The 19,704-nt window shown below is 43.6% G+C and overlaps 2 protein-coding genes across 7 annotated transcripts; both read left to right on the top strand.

Annotated features, from left to right (window-relative positions):
• Positions 1-297: 297 nt before the first annotated feature.
• On the top strand, positions 298-11,747 carry ddx3xa (DEAD-box helicase 3 X-linked a). 6 transcript variants are annotated; one of them, XM_031873299.1, is made up of 21 exons: positions 298-635; positions 1,489-1,540; positions 1,981-2,028; positions 2,711-2,770; positions 3,315-3,386; positions 5,423-5,596; positions 5,881-6,007; positions 6,270-6,371; positions 6,468-6,567; positions 6,651-6,786; positions 6,964-7,055; positions 7,140-7,238; positions 7,327-7,487; positions 7,590-7,734; positions 7,823-7,967; positions 8,237-8,284; positions 8,849-9,030; positions 9,392-9,509; positions 9,613-9,769; positions 9,975-10,099; positions 10,213-11,747. In XM_031873299.1, exons 1-21 carry the CDS (start codon positions 591-593, stop codon positions 10,308-10,310), a joined length of 2,286 nt encoding a protein of 761 aa, XP_031729159.1. In that variant the 5' UTR covers positions 298-590; the 3' UTR covers positions 10,311-11,747. The 6 variants fall into 6 exon arrangements, with proteins under 6 accessions (XP_031729159.1, XP_031729160.1, XP_031729164.1 ...); XM_031873300.1 differs by having other exon boundaries at positions 298-461; positions 564-635; positions 9,975-10,256; XM_031873304.1 differs by lacking the exon at positions 3,315-3,386.
• Positions 11,748-15,606: 3,859 nt separating this feature from the next.
• On the top strand, positions 15,607-18,810 carry nyx (nyctalopin). Its single transcript, XM_031873297.1, has 4 exons — positions 15,607-15,628; positions 16,164-16,450; positions 17,205-17,509; positions 17,799-18,810. Exons 1-4 carry the CDS (start codon positions 15,607-15,609, stop codon positions 18,625-18,627), a joined length of 1,443 nt encoding a protein of 480 aa, XP_031729157.1. The 3' UTR covers positions 18,628-18,810.
• Positions 18,811-19,704: the final 894 nt, after the last annotated feature.

Below are 19,704 nucleotides of genomic sequence, written 5' to 3'. Positions count from 1 at the left end.
CCTCGGTTTCCACAAAGTTAATCAAGTTGATAATACTTTTTTTCCAACATACTTTTAAAAACTTTTTTAATGTTTTGAATGCAGGACTTTAACTTAAAGTGGAGTATTCTGACAGTGTTGTCATAGTATTAGAATCGAATTTACTTCTTCCACCACTGCCTCAATGATTGGTTTCATGTGTCTGCAAAATAGCAGCTTTTTCTACACCAATCCCTGAGACGAAGAGAACTCTCGCGAGATTTGCCCAACGGACTCGTTGGCCTGAGGTTACAGAAGCGATATCTCGCGCTACCTGAGTCCTCCGTGTCTCATTCCACCACGGTCAAGCCTGCCGGCAGAGTTCCTGTTCTACAGCTTCACTTTAATCATTTCATTTGGAAACTTAAAAACGGAATTTATATTTATAACAACCATCGTTTTATTTATTTAAAGAAACGCTATCGTCTACGCTAACTTCACAGGTAAACCGTTGGATCAAGGTCGTAATTTTGTACAGAAAAAGGAATTTCACGTAACAGCATTTAGCCGGGTCGTGCTAACAAAAGAAAATCCTTTCTCTTCAGAAATAATCCCCATTACTCTCTTTAGTTATGAGTCATGTGGTCGTTGATAATCCACACGGTCTAGATCAGCAGGTGAGTGCTTTTAATTTCTTACTTGATTATTTGTTTCTTTAAAAAAGATGTGTTTTTTCCCGTCAACGCGCACGTAGTTTCGATAGAGAAAGAGGTTAGTTTCGTTAGCTTAAGTCGCTAGCCTCCAGCTAAGCTAACGCTGCGGCTGCTAAAATGGAGGTGAAACGATGTCGCCGTAGAGAAGATTGTGATGGCGGAGCTCGTCACTATGCTGTGAAAGCTAACTGTTAGACCGGCGTTTCACTTTGTTGGAGAGGCTAACAATTGTCAATGTGGTATGGAACTTAAATTGTGTGGAGATATATTTAAATTACTTGAAACCTATAATGTTTGCTAACAGTTATCTGATACTACCGGTGTCCTACGAAGTTAGCCAGCTAACGTTGGGCCTTCTCGACCTGAAACGTGGCGCAGGAAAAAAATGTTCGGCAGCGGGTTTTTTTTTATCCACCACTAATGTTTCTGAAATGTAAACTCTCAAGTAAATAAATCATTCAGTGAGTAACGTTAACCGCATCGACTTAGATTGTAGTGTATGTATTAAAGTGATCTAATAAACTACTAACTTTTGTTTTGTCTATTTAAATTGTAAGCATTTCTGTTTGATGGCCACAGACTAACGTGGTTGTGCCATCATTCCATGGCGGTTGTTGGGTACATTTAGCCGTTTTTAATAAGCAATAAAAACCGGTTTAATATTGATAGTTGTTTGAGATACTAAATAGATTATGAGGTTATTTAATCAATAGTCATCGTGTGTGTAGCTTCATTGTCTACTATTGATAGTTTCTGAGTCAACTGCTTATCTGAATTTAAACCAAATAACATTCTTACATTTTTCCCCTTTTTGTAGCTTGCTGCCCTAGACTTGAACTCTGCTGACGGACAAGGCGGAGGAACTGGCAGTAAGTAACAAAGCAGACCTTACTAAAATACGTCAGTCATAAATTGATGACATAAGCATTAGTTGATCCTTGTGTAATTGTTTTTACAATCTGCTACTTCTGTATTGATGGCAATAATAAATTGGCTAATGCAAACAACTGATGTTCTCTAGTAAATGAGACGTGTATATTTATAATATAGTATTAATAATTTCCAGTAGTTAAACATTATGCCACAAAATCAACTCTTACAACTAACAATATACTATATATATTCACAGTACACCAGAAAGTGGGAGTTACCCTTTTGGGGGTGTAGTTTTCTTTGAGGAAAAGTGGTTTATTGTTGATAGGATAGGGTCTTATATTTATACCTTCAGTTTGTCAATAATGTCAATCTTACAGTATTAAGAATGAGTGTATTGTGTATATGGCACATGACTCTTTTTACCTCCACCCAGGGCGTTACATTCCACCTCACTTGAGAAACAAAGATGCACCTAAAAACGGTAAGTTTAATCGAACACTCTTACTGACCCACAGTCAGACCATCTGGTCTGGCTTGTGGTGGTCTTCTTAGTGTTTGAAGCCCATCAGAGCAAGGTAAAAGCAAGCACAACTGAGAAAAAGGGGTTAATTGTGTCTCAATCGATCTTTACCAGCCAAGACAAAGATGTTCTGCAGGGTTTTTGCTGCTTCCGACTATTTTTCTACTTTTAGAAGTGCACAGAAAGAGGAGAGAAAGCCATGTCAAGTCGGTTTTCTGTGCAGGATGGCTTATCTTGGCTTGAATGAAGTGGGACAAGTGGTATTATCCTAGCCTGAAACGTTCACCCCAGGCTGATCATAAGGAAGAGAATGAGGCAAATTTCAAAATTATGTCACATTTGAACTTTTGTCATTGGTAATCTTTCACACATTTATTCTTGTCTCACATGTGAGTAAGAGTGCTGCGTTTGGCTGCTCTGATGAAGGGGAATGTGGAGGGTGGGTTATTTGTAGCTAGGATGAGGTGGTTTTGAAGTTTTTATCCTGTACTTGTGCCTCATAAAGGCCTTAAATCAAGACAAATGCTGTGCCTGGCATAATTCGACAGATAATTTTACATTTTCAAAAATCTTTTCATAATGGTTCTGTGTCATTGCACACTTGACGTTTTTTTCTCATTTTTACTTTTTTCTCATCCCACAGCAGGAAATGCTTATTCCGCTGGTAGACAGTACGGTTATTCAGTGGCACCAGTAAATCTGTGTAAGTCCCTTCTGTCTGCTTTCGCTGAGGGCAACTTGCATTTCCAGATGCATGAAATAGCCATTTTACACACCAGCAAAGCCAGTGTGAAGAGGGAGAGTTTTCAAGCTGTACACTTTACAGTAAAGATTAATGAGCTCATGATTAATTAATGTGCTTCTCTCTACTAGGGTGCTTGCATTCAAAATGAGAAATGTGTCATAAATAATGGGGAATTTTCTATAAGCATACGCTTGCTGGGTTAATGCTTTTCTTAACTGTAGTGAGTGGAATTTTTTTTTATCTATTGAAGCATTAAAAAATGTTTTTCTTCAACTGTATATGTAAGCCCATATTTCACCTGCAAATGTCCCCCAAGTGTCTTCTAACCAGTACCCACAACCATAGCAAGCAGAGTGTGAGCAAACGCTCTATAAAACATCTATACAGCACGAGGGGATGACTGTAAGATTGGTGACTTAGTGTAAAGTCAAGCCCAGCGCTTGTACTGTATGCGTCAGTAGTTACGGGTCTTTTTATAGCCTGCTTCCCTACCTTTGCTCAGGTTACCCAAGATTGGCCTCTCAGGAGTTTGCCTTTTACCAGGCCTACAGTGGGGGTCAGCAAAACAGATGTGGTATACTTTGACCTCTACCTGCATGCCATCTACTTGTTGGCAGATTTTTATGTATATGTGTATATATATATGTGTGTATATATATATATATATAAATGAGAATTAGAGAGATATAGATGAACACTGGGGTGTAATCAATGTGCCCTTGCTTTGTCATGGTCACTTGAAAAAAAGCAGCAGAAATCTGGGCCTAACAGTGTTAAAGCTTGCAATTAAAGCTGCTTCTGGTGCATGGGGATGGTGCCTACAAGACTGCACTGCATCACAAGTGGCTGTCTTACTAATAATGAGCGGAAGTAGGGCTGGGTGATGAAGCTTTTCAATAATATCCACTTTTTTTACATTATGCCACAATATGTTTTTTATTTTCATATGTTCTCTGACATAACTGTTATTTCGCCCTTTGGTGCGTATTATACCATTTTGACTAAGACACGCCTCACACGCACACACTCGCCAAGAGAGTGCAAGCCACAATAAATCAAGTTTGCTCCACTGCATTGTTCAAACATTCATACCCTTTAACCTCTGTTAATTGCAGTCATGAAATCATTAAACTGGGAAAATAATCCGCGGTTCATATGCGCGCCGAAGGAACCTTTAGCTGGTTTGCACTGTGCATTGCATGTGAAAGTGTGATAATGCACCAGACATGTTCTTTTGGGCTAGCAGACTGTCAATGCGGAGTATAGCTCTTGAGTATAACGAGTGAAAGGAATCTTGCAACATGTAGTCGTTGAAGTTAAGCAGGCTTGGGTTGCTGCACAAGCGTCTCCAGAATATGCGGTTCGTTTTCTGTCTGGAGTGAGGCGCACCTTGCTACCAACACTCACCTGGAGATGCGAGACGGTTCTAGGGGACATACTCAAAACAGTTTCTAGCCAGTGTTGTTGGATTCACCAAACCACTTGTAGCTCATACTTTGCCACGCACAGCTGCAGAGGAAATGGAATATTTTCGGCTCATTGTGAAACTGGCGGGAAATAAAAGACTCTGCTCGCCGCAGTCTCTGCAATTCATTGGAAACACGGTTCAGGGAAAGCTACTTAAGCCTTTTTACTTGAAAGCTACACATGATGTGGTCCATCCAACAATACGTAGAGAAGGAGATGGTTACTCTACTACAGCCTCATGTTTGGTAGCGAAGATGCACCAATACGAGCCATTGCAAGATTTTTACATGATTTCAAGAGACGGCTTTGCGATCAAGTTATATCTTGTGTTAAATAGTTAGTTGTCTTGTTTTTGTCCATTTTGGTGGGTTGATGAACTGTGACACTGCTGTGGCTGCATGGTGTGCTTTGCAATGTTTGCAGATTGCACATTCATCATTTTTGTCTGATACCCGTCAGAGTGACAACATATCGCCACAAATTGCGTCGCAGTATTAGATTTGAGCTTAAGCTTACCATTTGCACTCAACATGGGGAAAAGTCTGAATGCCACATCTGTAACTGTATTTTTCACTTTCTTGCCTATTGTGATTGCAATGCAGCTCTGAGAGGCCCCAAATTCTCCCCAAACTGACCTAAATCCATTTCTTGTTACCATCAATATGGTACATTTTGAGCTTGTTTGGAAAATACTAGACGGTGTAGGTGTTCCTCCACTTTTTGAAGCTAAGGACGGATCTACAACACATAGATCGGCGTGTGAAGCGCTAGAAAGCTTTCCCCTTTGACATTTACCTGTTGACCCACAGGTATGAATATAGATCCTCACCAGACTAGATCTGTGTGGCCGGTCTGCCCAGTCATGCTATTGTGACATAGCCTCAGCTACTACCAAATCCATTTGATTGCTTAATCTTTTGTCTTTTGGAGGTGTAGAACTTGCTTTGCTTTTTTTGCCCAATTTCTTTTGAACTATTGGATGACAAATGTTGCAGCATTTTTGAGAAAAAAATTTTTTTTTAGTAGGTCAGTCTCCAAAAGAGCGACTTATGGCTAATAGGGAGACTTGAGTATTTGCTTTCTGACACAAATGTGCAGCATCGTGCTCTTTTCCTCAAGCCTTTTTTTTGTCTTTCCACAAAGATACGCCTGGATGGGACGGCGGAAGCGGCAATGGATTTGTGAATGGTTACCACGACAATCGCACAAATGGGGGCTTTGGAGGGCGGGGACCCCCTCGCAATGATAGAGGTGGGCGTGGCGCCTACCGTGGTAACAGGGGTGGAGGCCCGTTTACTCAACCATTGCAAAATGCAGGTGGGAAAACCCTGTCATGCCTTAAAGTGTCAAACTATAGCCCTGGTTTTTCAGAGTGACGGTGTAGTTTTAAGATGGAAACTTCGCCCTCCCCCACCCTTGTTACACATACAGTTACAATAGCAGAACGCTACCCTGCATAATGGATTTGCAGTTATATAAAATAGTTAGCTGTGCACTTATGGGAATGATCTTTGCGCCGCTTTTGGTAAGAAAGCGGCGCCATTCTGATGACCGCCGATTTGAGCAAAGTAGGCGTCGCTGACCGGCTCTGTTCGTTACAGGATTTAGCGGAGATGGAAACTGGGCAGGAGCTCCGAGGGATGCTGCCTACAACAGCTTCGGTGGACGTTCCAACGACAGGTCCAAGTCTACCTTCTTCAATGAACGTGGTGGAGGCGGAAGGGGAAGGTGTGTAACATTTACATTTGATAACATACTGTTTGAGTTTGAGTCCGCAAAGTTTGTTTTAATACGATGTCTTAAAGTTTTATAATCTGAAATTTTATAACAAAGCATTCAATATAAACTGAATGTTTTTATTTTATAGTTTACTTTCCAGGACCATGTTTAATCATTTTAAATTAAATAATGTGCTGATATTGTTATATTAAATAAGACATTAAAGGGTTTCTTTTGGCTCCACACGCTAACACACTGGTTGTGTGTACAGATATGAGCGCGGTGGCTTTTCTGGTGGTGGAAGCAGCCGGTGGGGAGACGAGTCCAATGACGACTGGTCCAAGCCCACTGCTGTCAACGAGCGCCAGGAAGCGTAAGAAAGATTTTGCTCACAAATAACACAAAACCACAAATAACGGAAATCTTGTATTTGGATTCGATCTCAACTTTTGCTAATGTTTTCTTCCAGAGAGCTTTTTGCTGCAAGCAACACTGGAATAAACTTTGAGAAATATGACGATATTCCCGTGGAGGCAACCGGAAGCAACTGCCCTCCCCACATTGACAGCGTATGTCTATATATAGAATTATATTTTATAGGTTTTAATAGAAACGTTTGTGCCTTTTTACTGACTGTCTGGTTATTCTGTAGTTTCACGATGTGGACATGGGCGAGATCATCATGGGGAACATCAACCTGACCCGCTACACCTGTCCCACCCCAGTTCAGAAGCATGCGATCCCCATCATCAAGTCCAAGAGAGACTTGATGGCTTGCGCCCAGACTGGTGAGTATTTCTATATATTCTCAATGCGTGCATTTGACAGCCTGAAGTAGACCAACCAGCCTTTTCTCTTATTAGATTATCATTGGTCGAGCTTGATGTATCATTTAGCTTACACCTTTTGGCTCCGTGGTTTTATATTTTGTTTTAGGTAGTCTAACGTAATCGTGTGTCTTCTAGGGTCCGGAAAGACTGCTGCTTTCTTGCTGCCAGTGCTTAGTCAAATTTACAGCGACGGGCCAGGAGAGCAGGCTGCTAAGAACAATGGACAGGTATTGGGGAAAGAAAATACACAATGATTGAACTTATCCTGCCATCTGATTGTGGCTAATGAACCTTCTTTCTTTCATCCTCAGGATAGTGGAAGGTATGGCCGCCGTAAGCAGTACCCACTCTCCCTTGTTCTGGCTCCCACCAGAGAGCTGGCCTTGCAGATCTACGATGAGGCGAGAAAGGTGAGTGACTATCCGACACCACATAGAAGTCTTTTGCCTGAACATTGAATATGCATCTTAAAACATTTCTTTTCTCCCTACATTGTAGTTTGCCTATCGCTCACGTGTGCGCCCCTGCGTGGTGTATGGCGGTGCTGATATTGGCCAGCAGATCAGGGAGCTGGAGAGAGGCTGTCACCTGCTGGTGGCCACGCCTGGACGTCTGGTTGACATGATGGAGAGGGGCAAGATCGGTCTGGACTATTGCAAGTCAGTAGAACACAGGGATCCATAAAGATTTTTTTTGTTGAAACAGACTCCACTACTTGTGTATTTTTGTTTTGGGATTAAATGTGAATTGCGTCTCTGCAGCTTCTTGATCCTGGATGAGGCCGACCGCATGTTGGACATGGGTTTTGAGCCACAGATCAGACGCATCGTGGAGCAGGATACGATGCCACCTAAAGGCGTCCGCCAGACCATGATGTTCAGTGCCACCTTCCCCAAGGAGATTCAGGTAGGTTAGGACAGTCAACAAGTATAACGAGTCTTGCTAAGTGAGATAAATATACCTGCATACTTATCCATTTGATTTGTTTGCATAGATCCTCGCTCGGGACTTCCTGGAGGACTACATTTTCCTGGCGGTGGGTCGTGTTGGTTCCACTTCAGAAAACATCACCCAGAAGGTGGTTTGGGTCGAAGAGACAGACAAGAGGTCCTTCCTCCTTGATCTGCTCAATGCCACAGGTGAGAAATGCATCCGTAATTATGAAACGCTCATCGTGTATTTCTCAGTCTGCCCCATATCAAGCTATGATTGACGTTGCTACATCTCTGCTAACAAATGTTCATTATAGCAAGACCTTGCTGTGAAATATAAAATGTCATACAGGGGTGAGCAGTCACTGAAATAACCTTCTGTGTTTAGTGGGTTTGCTTCTCCATATTTATCTCAAGTTGTTATATTTGTGTACTGAGAAGTCTGACGTTTACTGGCCGGTTTGGTTTTATCTTAGTTATTCCCAGTGATGTTCCGGAAAGTGTGCCGGACCCCGACAAACCCGGTAAGTGTGAACATATCATCATTTTACTCTGACCCACAAACTAGAGACATCACATCCCACAGTCCACCCTGTCCCTCTGCTCCCAGCTGACACGCTGTCTCACTTTTTTTTGTTCCTTTCATTTCCAATAAGAGCTTGTAGGACCAACGATAGCATTTTCCTTGCACTCTATTGACTCAAATTCTGCAATGTCACTCAGTCTCTCTCCTCTAAAAAGGAAGTCCTTCCTAGCCGTAGAGTTGGTGTGTTATCAACGCCGACTCAGCGTGACCACGGTGGCTGGGTGTCATAGAACTCTCAGATGGCTGTGACAGATTTAATGGCACCAAACTGTCACTTCAGTGAACTGTTTCTAGAGGTCTAGTTTAGACCACGAGGGAAGAGAAATAAAGGACTATAGGGGAGGAGAACTGCATGTAAATTGCAGTTCTCCTCATAGATTGAGTTTTATGTTCCTGCTCCCAACTTTAGTAACAAACATCCATCCGTACCCAGTTATCAATGATTTATACCCTCCTGCTCTCCTCCCGTTTGTCTCATCCTCTTTGTTTTCCGGCTTCACAGTCAAAGAGTCGTTGACTCTGGTGTTTGTGGAAACCAAGAAAGGAGCCGATGCCCTGGAGGACTTCCTCTACCACGAGGGTTACTCCTGCACCAGCATCCATGGAGACCGGTCCCAGAGAGACCGAGAGGAGGCTCTGAATCAGTTCCGGTCCGGACGCTGCCCCATCTTGGTGGCTACAGCTGTAAGTAGTCATGGTGATTTTCCTAACCGAGACGCAGCCCATCTTGAATGTTTAGCTTGAAGCTTCGGTATGCTAAATGTATATTAAACAAGTGCAAATATTACATTATCATAAATGCTTTTTATTTTTGACTAATTTTGGGGGAAGAAACCAGGCGAACTGGGTCAAAGAGCAATCTGTGGCTTTGGTTGAACAAACCAAAGCCAGTTTTATCTGTTAATTATCTCAAGTTCTACCAGTTATTTGAACTTCGGTCAAACAGAAGCTCTCCCCTGAAAGTTGTTGGTTGGTGTGGTCTCACCATCTTATTTTCTTATAGTATTTTCTTGTAACTTTCATTTAATATTTCCTTATTTTCCAGGTGGCTGCCAGAGGTCTGGACATCAGCAATGTGAAGCATGTCATTAACTTTGACCTGCCCAGTGACATTGAGGAATACGTTCACCGTATTGGCCGTACGGGACGTGTGGGCAACCTTGGTATGGACCTTTTAAATCTGTTTAGTTTTTTTTACCAATTTTCAATCGATTATGTAGATTCATATTTTAATGTCTCTATATAATCTTTCACTGTTTTGTGCAGGTCTGGCCACGTCGTTCTTTAACGACAAAAACAGCAACATAACCAAAGATTTGCTGGACATTTTGGTGGAGGCCCACCAGGAGGTGCCCTCCTGGCTTGAGAGCCTGGCCTACGAGCACCAGCACAAGACCACCACCCGGGGTGGACGCTCCAAGAGGTAATTGTCCCGAGCAGGAACAAATGGTCAGGTGTTGGTCATGTGACAAACAGTACTCCTTTTGGGGTTCATTAATTTGAACTGTTGCTGCTTTGCATTGTTCTTATGGATCATATCTACAAAAAAAACATAGCTTCAAGCACTTGTGAAATTTAAAAAGTAGCTTCATAAAATCTGTATCTAACAAACGTACATTCTTGTGTAGGTTCTCTGGCGGTTTCGGAGCTAGAGACTACCGTCAGACGTCTGGTGGCCCCGGAAACTTCCCTAGCAACCGTGGTGGTGGGCGTGGCGGCGCTGGAGGAAATCGTGGCTTTGGCGGCGGAGGTGGTAAGAAGACATCTTTCCCCTTTCATCTGTTCCATTTAAACCTCTATGTAAAACCTAAAACAATCGTATATTTGATTGAAATAGTGCTGACCGCCTGACTTTATCCTCCACAGGTGGCTTTGGTGGTGGAGGCGGCGGCAACTTCTACAACAACGACGGCTACGGAGGCAATTACAGCCACTCTGGTAGTGTGGATTGGTGGGGCAACTAGCCGCCATAGGAAACAGGTTGCAAGCCAACCCAAGGGAAACCACATGTTAACTTAAAGCCAGACCATAACAACAAACCCTCCCTGTGTAGCTTCACTGACACACAGTACATTACCAACCCTGGTTCTCTGCCATTATGCTTCTCTCAAAAAGGAAGTGCACAGCACGAGGCAAAGGAAAAGTCCACCAGCACGTTTGATGCACCGGAGAACGCAGAGATTCGCACACCTCAGAGTGAGCATGGATGCTGACATGCATTGTCCGATAGCAACTTCGGGCTTTCATTGTTAAAAGTATTTTTGTTCTTTTTGTGGAAAAAAAAAAACCCCAGAAACAAACAAAACGAAACAATCGAATAACCTGAGGATCATTTGTATGTTAATGTACTGTGCCTTTTGGAATTTAGACAGGAACTCTATGTTTTCATTTCACCAGATGAACATGGCCAAGAGCTCTAAATTTGATTTTACTATATTGTTTGGTGAAAAAAAATATTAGAAAGGTTAATATAAGCTTGGATTTAATCAAACCTTGGCAAACACTCTGAGGTATTGTGGCGCTGAGTCATGATTCCATTTGAACTTCAAATTTATTGTAGGAACATCATGTAGCCTTTTCTATAGTCAAACAGCTAATGGAGCCTTTACTACGGCTAACTCAAACTGGGCCGCTCTGTGAGGCAACCGTATTTTAATCCTAAGGGACAAAGTTACATTTTGTTTTTCTGTTTCTTTTTTTGCTCACTCTATCCTGGACAGGCTCCTTTTTATGGATATGATAGTCTTTGAAATAGCCATTCCTATTGTAATCTTAAGAAACACATAAGTCATTAAGCTCAGTGCCAACGATCGCTGAGGTTTCAACAAGAATAATCACTGCTGGAACTTGTTACTCCACACTTTTAAATTGACTTGACAGTGTTACGGCAGCTAGTACGCTACCAAGTGCTAGCTACGTTAAAGTGGGCGGTGTTTTTTGTTTATTTTTACGTGAGACATTTTTGGTGCAGGTGTGTGCAAAATTGAAAAACTGGAGTCAGTTTTTTGATTTTTGAATTGTTTCTCTACAAACATGTATCAAAACAAAAAATGCCTGCCATCTTGAAAGTGAAGTTCAAAATGGCTGCATAAAGCAATCGGGAGGGCATAGCGTGGTGTTAGTGTTTACTGAATCGACCGGCAACCACGAGGCCCAGATGGTATTCTACGCTTGCAAGTGTTTTGTTTTTTGGTCAAGGAGGAAAGACACGTGAACTGAGTCGCAGGCTTAACTTAATTACAAACGTTTTCTCTTTTCAAGCTGCGTTGGAGGCATGGTTCATCTTAAAGAGACAGGGTTCATCTTAAAGAGACAGGCATTTGAGTGATCACTGAGGTTTATCGATTAAACAGCGAAGGAGACGGCGGGTTAGAGCAGCACTTCGACCACTGGGGGTAGGCGCGGCGTTCAGTGCATCGCCGATTGGCTTTGGTTTCAATTGTTGCGTAGTGTAACTGTGGAGGGGGCCAAAGACGAGGGGGGGAGGGGCCACCTTCCTCATGGAACATTTAAGTACTGTCGGGTCCTCTGGGAGTTTATCTGCTCAGACGTATACAAATCTGTGGCTTCGCGGCGCCGGAGCAGGCTTTTCCTCTCAAAGAGGAGCAGCCATCGAGAGGAGGAGAGATGGGGCGTTTCACCTCAAAATGCTCCCAACTTTCTCAGCGGGTGTGTTGTGCCTTGAAACCTTTTTTTTTTTTTTTTTTTTTTTAAAGAAACAGAACTATAAGCGGATGCACTGACAGTGTTGAGAACTTGAGATTGAATGGTGCTACTTGATTTAAGTGTGTAGGCCCTTGTTCGTCGTGCCCATCGAGTTTTACAAAAGTTATTTTATTGCACATCTAGAGTTTTATATAGATGTCTTGGATATGTGTCCTTAAGCTTCCAAATATTGTGTGTGAGGAGGAGATTGTGAAAAACGCAGCTTGTTTACAAAGGGGACAGGTTCTAAACGTTTAAACCAGGATTTATTTGGGACCAGGGGATTTAGCAGTCGGGGGGGGAATTTAGCCATTTGCACAGATTTCTAGATTCTACTTTTGCTGCTAGTTTTGTGTAATTTATTAAGCATTTTTGACAAATATTTATTTTTGTAAGCCTCAAAGTGATTCTTTGAAAGTTTCAGTAACTTGACCAAAAGACAGTACAAAAAACACTGGCACTTGAATGTTGAATGTCACCTGTTTGCGTGAAATTTATATATTTCGGGGTAGTGTGAGCTTTTTAATGTTTAAGATACATTGGACTCAGTAAATAATATCCACAGCTGTTCCAGGGCCTCCTCGTGGCCAGTCATCTCTATTAGATTCTATTAATTGGTCAACAAAATTTGAAATGGAATTGAACAAACATGCCAAGGTTTGGAATATAGCTGTCAAAAGAGCAACAAAAAATCTTAAGCATATCAGTGCTGAAGTGTTCAGATTCTCCAATTGTGTGCATTATTGATTCTTTACTCTAATTTGACCTGATTATTTTTCTCCAGTGAATGTCTGGCACATGGCAATCCTTAAAGAAACAAACATGTGGTTTATTCTCATTGTTGTATTTGCATATATGAACGCTCTGGAGTTCCTTCTGAATGTAGAACACGTCTGCACGATTGATTTCCACGGCAGCTGTTGGAATTAGTTTGAGATGAGCAGGAAGGTTCTGTGCCGGTTGTTGCAGGCAGAACCCGAGACTTGTTCCACATTCTCCAGAGAACCCCGGAGCTCTTTAGACGTAGACTTTGCTTTCTGTATTAGCTTCTAGGCTACTGCACCGCATGGGAAATACTCAGCTGTGCAATTGTATGATTTTACCAAAATAAAATGTTTGAATGCAAAAATTATCTGGAAGAATCCAGCATGTTTCATGAAGACTTGTTTACTGTAGTTGTGCAGAGAAGACCTGTAGCAGCAGCCTGTTGCCTTGTGTGGATTCCGGGTGGACGGGCGGCAAATACTCAATTTGGTAGAGATTGGATGGGCTTCATTTCTTTTGAAAAAAATATAAAGATTTCATTTGTAAATTTATGTGTGGATTGTGTCATTTCCTCAAACCAGTGTTAAGGCTCAGTGATTTGAAAGGTGTTTGTTTTATAACGACGCTAAACACAACCAGAGTATTGTGTTGCCTAATTCTAAAGCTTTCAAATATATTTTAGACAGTTTCGCAGTCTTTGAAGGACAATACTTAAGTTACTAGAAGTGATCCGACTATCGCATCTGTTACCATAAACAAACATTTAAAGGTACTTATTCTGTTATGATTTTAAGCAAACAAGTACAAATGTGAGAAACAAAGTGCTGGATATTTCACAAATGAAAGAAGACGCTAAACTCGTGACATTTTATATGTTGGAGGAAGAAGAGTGTCGCTACTGAAACAGAATATACTTCGTTGTACTTAAACCCACTTAACCTCTCCTGTGCTCAAAGCCGGGCCTATAAAATGAATGTAGGCAGACTTCCATCTCGCAGTTTCAGGTTCCTGTCATGACTTACTGTGACACTTGAACAGAACGGATCTGTTACTGTTGAACAGATTATGAGTCAATGGGTGCCTGGGCAGAGACACCCAGAAGGCCCCGACACCTCTACCACACAACAGCAAGACGCACTGACTTTGGTCATTTTGTGCCTCTGTGTAGTCATTTGTCTCGCTTTGTGGTTTTTCTCTCTTTAGTAATTTTGTGTGTGTGTGTGTGTGTGTTCTTTTTGTGTCTCTTTAGTTTGTTTCTTTGTGGTCATTTTGCATCTCTTTATGGTCGATGCGCGTCTCCAGGGGGGGGACCCTGACATTTTGGGCCCCGGGGTCTTTGACCACCCAGTAGGCCCATTCATTAATCCATCCATTGTTTAGAGTAACACCTCTTCCTAATATGTCAAAGGGCCTGTGGTTTATTAAAAGCAAAATCCCAGGTTTGAAAATGTTATCGGTAAGTCTTTCAGTAATAATGGAGGCTTTTTGTGGCAGCATATTAATGCTCATGGTTTCAACAATCGTGTGTGTGTGTGACGCGTTTTAGTCTGTAGAAGTGTTGCAGTCAGACCAGGTGACCTGAATCCAGAGAGTTGTCTCTATTTGCTCTCCCCAATGGTAACCAGATGTGCAGAGATTACGGTATGCTGAGCTTTTGAAGTGGCAGTCTGGTGAAATGAGGGTAAAATGATCAACAAAAAAAGAAAGTTGACCTGTATTTGATGCCTCGACAGACGGCGGCGGGAGTGCAATGAAAACCCACTTTTGGGGAGTTTTTTTTAATGTTGCTCTTGAAAGGTCACATGGCCTCTAATGTGCTGAGGTCTCATAACCGCTGAGCCAGTGACACCCATTAAAACCCTGTTGTATAATATCTGTCATTTTGAAAAATGCAGTTTTCAGGACCTTGAAGTCGGGTTTCTCACTCTCAGCTCTGCGGAGGAAGATGGAGGTCCGTGTGCAGTGTGGACAGCAGAGTAATCGTACTCAGCAAATTGTATTGATCGCCTCCCCCATCAGATCACATACCGCTGGTGCCCTGATCCCCTAATCCATTTCAACATCTGCATCTCTGATAAGTTTTTATGTCCAACTTCATGCTGCGAGTGTGTGTCGGTGTAATCTGTGTGTTTCCAAGTCACCGCTTTGCCTCAGCGGTTTGATCCGAGAGCTTCGCTTTACTTCTGTAATCCTGCCAACAACCGCCCATCTCCATCCATCCCTGCCTCCATCACTCCATCACTCCATCCAGGGGATTTGACTGCCATTAAGAGATGGCTTTTTGGTGTGTGTGTGTGTGTGTGTGTGTTATGGAACGCACACTGTGAAGGGGAGGGGGGGAGGATGAAGTGTAAATTCACAACCGCACACACTGTAGCTGGAGGACAGTTTCGTGCAGAAGCATCCGTTATGCGGTTGATGGTGCAGCGTGCAGACGACGGGTGGGACGGACCCATGCAGGAACACTTTCAACACACATGGATGCAACCGTCTGGAAAGATCTACAGGTATGTCGCTTCCATTTTCCTGCAGCTGGTTGGTTTCACAGTTGTGATATTCTGTAAATATATTCTGTGATATTGTTTTACAGGATTGTAACTCTTGTTAAAGTTAAAGAGTCCAACTTGAGCTTAAACTAACGTCCTTCAAATCACCTGCAGACTTTCAACAACAGGCTTTGGGACGTTTGTTTATATAATTCACAACAGCTCATCATTAAGTGCTGCTGTGCTGTTGTGCCGTTTCAGACCTCCGTTAATCCTGGCATGTCCCAGATGAGAGGCTACAGTAATGACTGTCATCACTTTCACTGGTCAGTTTCTATCCCTTCACTCTTCTGTTTGTTTCTTTCTCCTCCTCAGCTGCAAAAATGCTCTCACAGCCTAGACTGCTTCGGGGAAAGAAGCAGAGTCACACTGTCAATCCTCATGTAATAATTAATAATCGCTGAGGTTAAAAAAAAACAAATTCTTCCAATGAGCCATCCAGTAAACACTGGTTTGCCTCCATCAAAGACATTTTCATCTATATGTAACTGACTGACTGATTAGACTAAAAGGCGGCGCAGAACGCGGGCTAACGTGAACTGGATCGAGGTGAGATCCGAAGCACAGACAATGCCTATTGTTGTGGGGCTAATCGCTGATGTAAGCTGTTCTGTCTCAATCACATCATCATTTCACCAGCAGCTCGTAAAGAGACAGTTCAGCCCTCAACGTGCCTCAAACGTCAAATCGAATGTACTGATGCTGATATGTGTGTTTGCAGCTTCTTAGTTTCTTTGGAGCGAATCAGAGTAAAGAATGTTGATTTGATGCTTGAACCCTGACCCTCCGGTGCTCTTCCAGTCTCCGTGCTGTGCCTGCTGCCTCAGGCGGTGCTGGCCCGCTGGGCTTGTGTGCGGGCGTGTCCGACCTCCTGCACCTGCACACAGGAGAAGAGCTGCAGCGTGCTGTGCGACCGCTCCAGCCTCGCTGAGTTGCCCAAAGAGTTCCCCTGCGAGGCCTCCGCCATCAACCTGGACAAGAACAGCCTCAAGTTCCTGTCGGAGAGGGCCTTCGGGACCCTGCCCTCCCTCAAGTCTCTCTCTCTGGACCACAACAACATCTCCTTCATCACCCCTGGAGCCTTCAAGGTCCGCTGAGGTTTCCTGTTGTTTGGTTGCTCTTCTTTTTTTTTTTTAAAGAGAAGCAGAGATAATTAATATCGTGTTTTCAGGAATTTGTACTGAAAATTGAAAAGCAAGGTGTTGTCTGGGAGTTTAGGACGGTGTGCAATAGTGTGTGAAAGGCAGGTTTCCATTACATGAAGGACAAGGCTGCATTCCTTCTGTGGTGGACTCTAGAAGGATTAATTACATTTACCTCCAGCAAAGAGTACACACACTCTGTGAAGGCTGCCCTATTCTCACATGTTAATGTTTTACTTGCCTACTTGTTAAGACAGGCTGTCCGCTGCTGAGAAATCTGCCACTAAGTCAAAAACAACGGAGGTTGAATGGGATTAAAGTGGTGGAGCTCAAACCATCTCCAAATTACAGTTTTGTTCAGAGCTTTGAGCTGCAAAAGTGCAACCTTTCACCTCCAAACCTGAACAAATAACCCCAAAGTCATCTGCATGATTAGATAGCGATAGGTTTAAGTTAGATACCAGTTTTCGGAGTTAACCATCTTGTTTGTTCACCAGTGGTCCATATTTCCACAGAAATGCATGTGAATATGTGTTTTATCCTGTGAAAACCTCTTTTGCAGAGAAGTATTTAGTCTTATTGATTTGTAGCTTTGACTGAAGGTATCTTTACTTTGGGGTCTTGTAATCTTACCAGCGCCTTGTGAAACTACAAATTGAAATCTGCATATCTAACACACAGCTGACCCTCTGTCCCGCAGGGCCTCGGCAACTTGGTAGAGCTGAAAATAGCGAACAACGACTACATCAGTTATCTTCATACGCGGACGTTATCGGGGCTGAAGAAGCTGGTGCGCCTGGACATCTCGAACTGCAACCTCTTCAACCTCCCCGACCGCATCTTCCTGGAGCAACCGGCGCTGAAGGAGGTGCTCTGCTTTGAGAACAAGTTCAGGAGGATACCCGGAGCCTTCAGAGGCATGGAGAACATGACTCACATCTACCTGGAGAGGAACAAGATCGAGGCGGTGGCCTACAACTCCCTGCTGGGCCTGGGTGGTCTCAAGTGAGTCACAGGCTGGAAGTAGCTCGCGCGTGATGAATTAACTCACCAATAGTCTACTTATTAGTAATAGTAAATATGAACTCACTGGATTGTAGAGTGATTTCACTTCTGCCTGCATTTGGGCTGTAGGGATCACCGTAGTCTGTCGGGTTTCCATCTCTCTAGTTGAAGACATGCTGACCTGAAAGTACCTGATTTACGAATTATGGCCGAATGGCCTATAGTGAAAGAATCTGCCTCAAGTCCTCAGTTTGGTCTTTTAAACATCTCTGTCTTCCTCTTATATCAGGCACCTAAACCTCCAGGAGAACCGCATCAACGTGATCCACGACGGAGCCTTTCAGGACCTTGTGCGGCTGGAGAACTTCTACTTCAACGACAACCGGCTGACCGATCTGCCCCGGCTCGCCTTCAAAGGCCTCGTCCGCCTCAAGATGCTCAACCTTGGGGGGAACCAGCTAACCAACGTGTCCAAGACCTGGTTCGGCGACCTGGTGGAGCTGGAGGTCCTGTACCTGGACAGGAACCAGCTGTTAAACATCGAGGAAGGCACGTTTGAGAACCTCACCAGCCTGATCACGCTGCACCTGAACAGCAACAACCTCACCGCCCTTCCCTTCCCTGTTTTCCGGCCCGTCTACTTCCTGGGCCGCCTCTTCCTCTTCAGGAACCCCTGGGAGTGCGACTGCTCCCTGGAATGGCTGAAGGAGTGGATGGAAAGCTACAAGCTGGTGCGGGACATCCCCTGTGCCTCACCTTCCTCCGTGGCGGGGCTGGATCTCAGCGAGGTGGTTTTCGCCAAGGTGAACGGCTCGTGCGTGGACCCCGGCGAGCTGAACCTGACCACGGCCTCGTCGGAGATCGCCTCCACCACGGAGAACCGCTTCAACAGCCTCATTTCAAAAATGCTCCAGCAGGAGATCAGAGAGGAGATGGGGAACGGCACGGAGAGCCTTCGCAACGGGACCCTGCTGGGGCCCGAGGAGGGCCAGATCTCTGCAGGGGTCGGAGGGCGACGGGCCCAGGCCAGCCAATCCATTCTCTGCATCATTGCAGTGTGGCTCATCTTTGATTTGATTGGCCGGTCAGATATGAATTACTGTCGTTCCTGCACATGAGAACAGTGGAAAAAGAGGGTTTTCTTCACAGAAACAACACGGAGTAGCTTTTCAAATTGCTGCTGAGATAAAAGATGTTTTCATTTATCCGTGAGAGCACAGAGGATGTGCGGCTGCTTGGGAGATTTTTTATAGCTCGGTAAACTGGATATTACCAGCTATCCTTGGAGGGAAGACTGACCTTGACGTGGCGGGATTTATTTTCGCATGAGCTACAATAATCTATGATATTTATAGATTTACATATGTGATGAGGGTCTCTCATCGTGGTTCATGAGCAGCTACGCCAAAGCTGTACGGGAGTCGTCTCTACGATCACAGAGGCGGGTGTTGATTTCAGACGTGGCAAAGTGATGAAAATGTACACGTGAACCTCCACCTTTTCTTGTATAATGCTCAATTTGTATTAATATTATGTATTATTCGTAGCATTGCATAGTCTGTTACGAGCGTTTTGTCTTTGGTATTTTGATTCACATCAGTGGGTGAAGTTGAAGAAGATAAGAGCTCCTGTAGTTATCTCCTAAGCAGATGTCCTCTCTGCTCGTCTATATTCATTCAGCTCTAAATGTAGGTTCTGCAGCTTTTCCATAAATGCATTAATCTTCTTATTGCATGTGGCTCAGTGCTGTTGCTGCTGGTGTATGTTACGGCGTAATGGAGGGACTCTCTCGTTGCTTTCACCTCTCTCTATACCGGCGGTGTGGTGGGTGTGATTGCCATATGTCAGGTTGTGGATGGGGGAGGGGAAAGTGTTAAAGAATACCCCTGTGCTGACACCAGCCACTGCTTTCTTTTGACCCTGGTGAATGTTAGTTTGGTTTGGACAGGCAGTGATCCGGTTCATTGGTGTTTTAAGACAAAACGCTGTGTTATATTATATATTTTTTTTAAAATAATAATAAAAAAAAAAATGCTGTTGAACTTTTGACGTGCCCGCTCAGTGACTTCTTTCAGGGTCGAACACCAGTTAATCTGCACACTGGCCTGTGCCATCGTTCTCATGCGCCACCCCTCTCATGCACCATCATTCTCATGCGCCACCCCTCTCATGCACCATCGTTCTCATGCGCCACC

The sequence above is a fragment of the Anarrhichthys ocellatus genome, unplaced genomic scaffold (genome assembly GCF_004355925.1).
Source record: "Anarrhichthys ocellatus isolate YVR2014 unplaced genomic scaffold, GSC_Weel_1.0 scaffold71, whole genome shotgun sequence".
Lineage (NCBI taxonomy): Eukaryota > Metazoa > Chordata > Actinopteri > Perciformes > Anarhichadidae > Anarrhichthys > Anarrhichthys ocellatus.
This window is presented reverse-complemented; position numbering and strand designations above follow the sequence as displayed.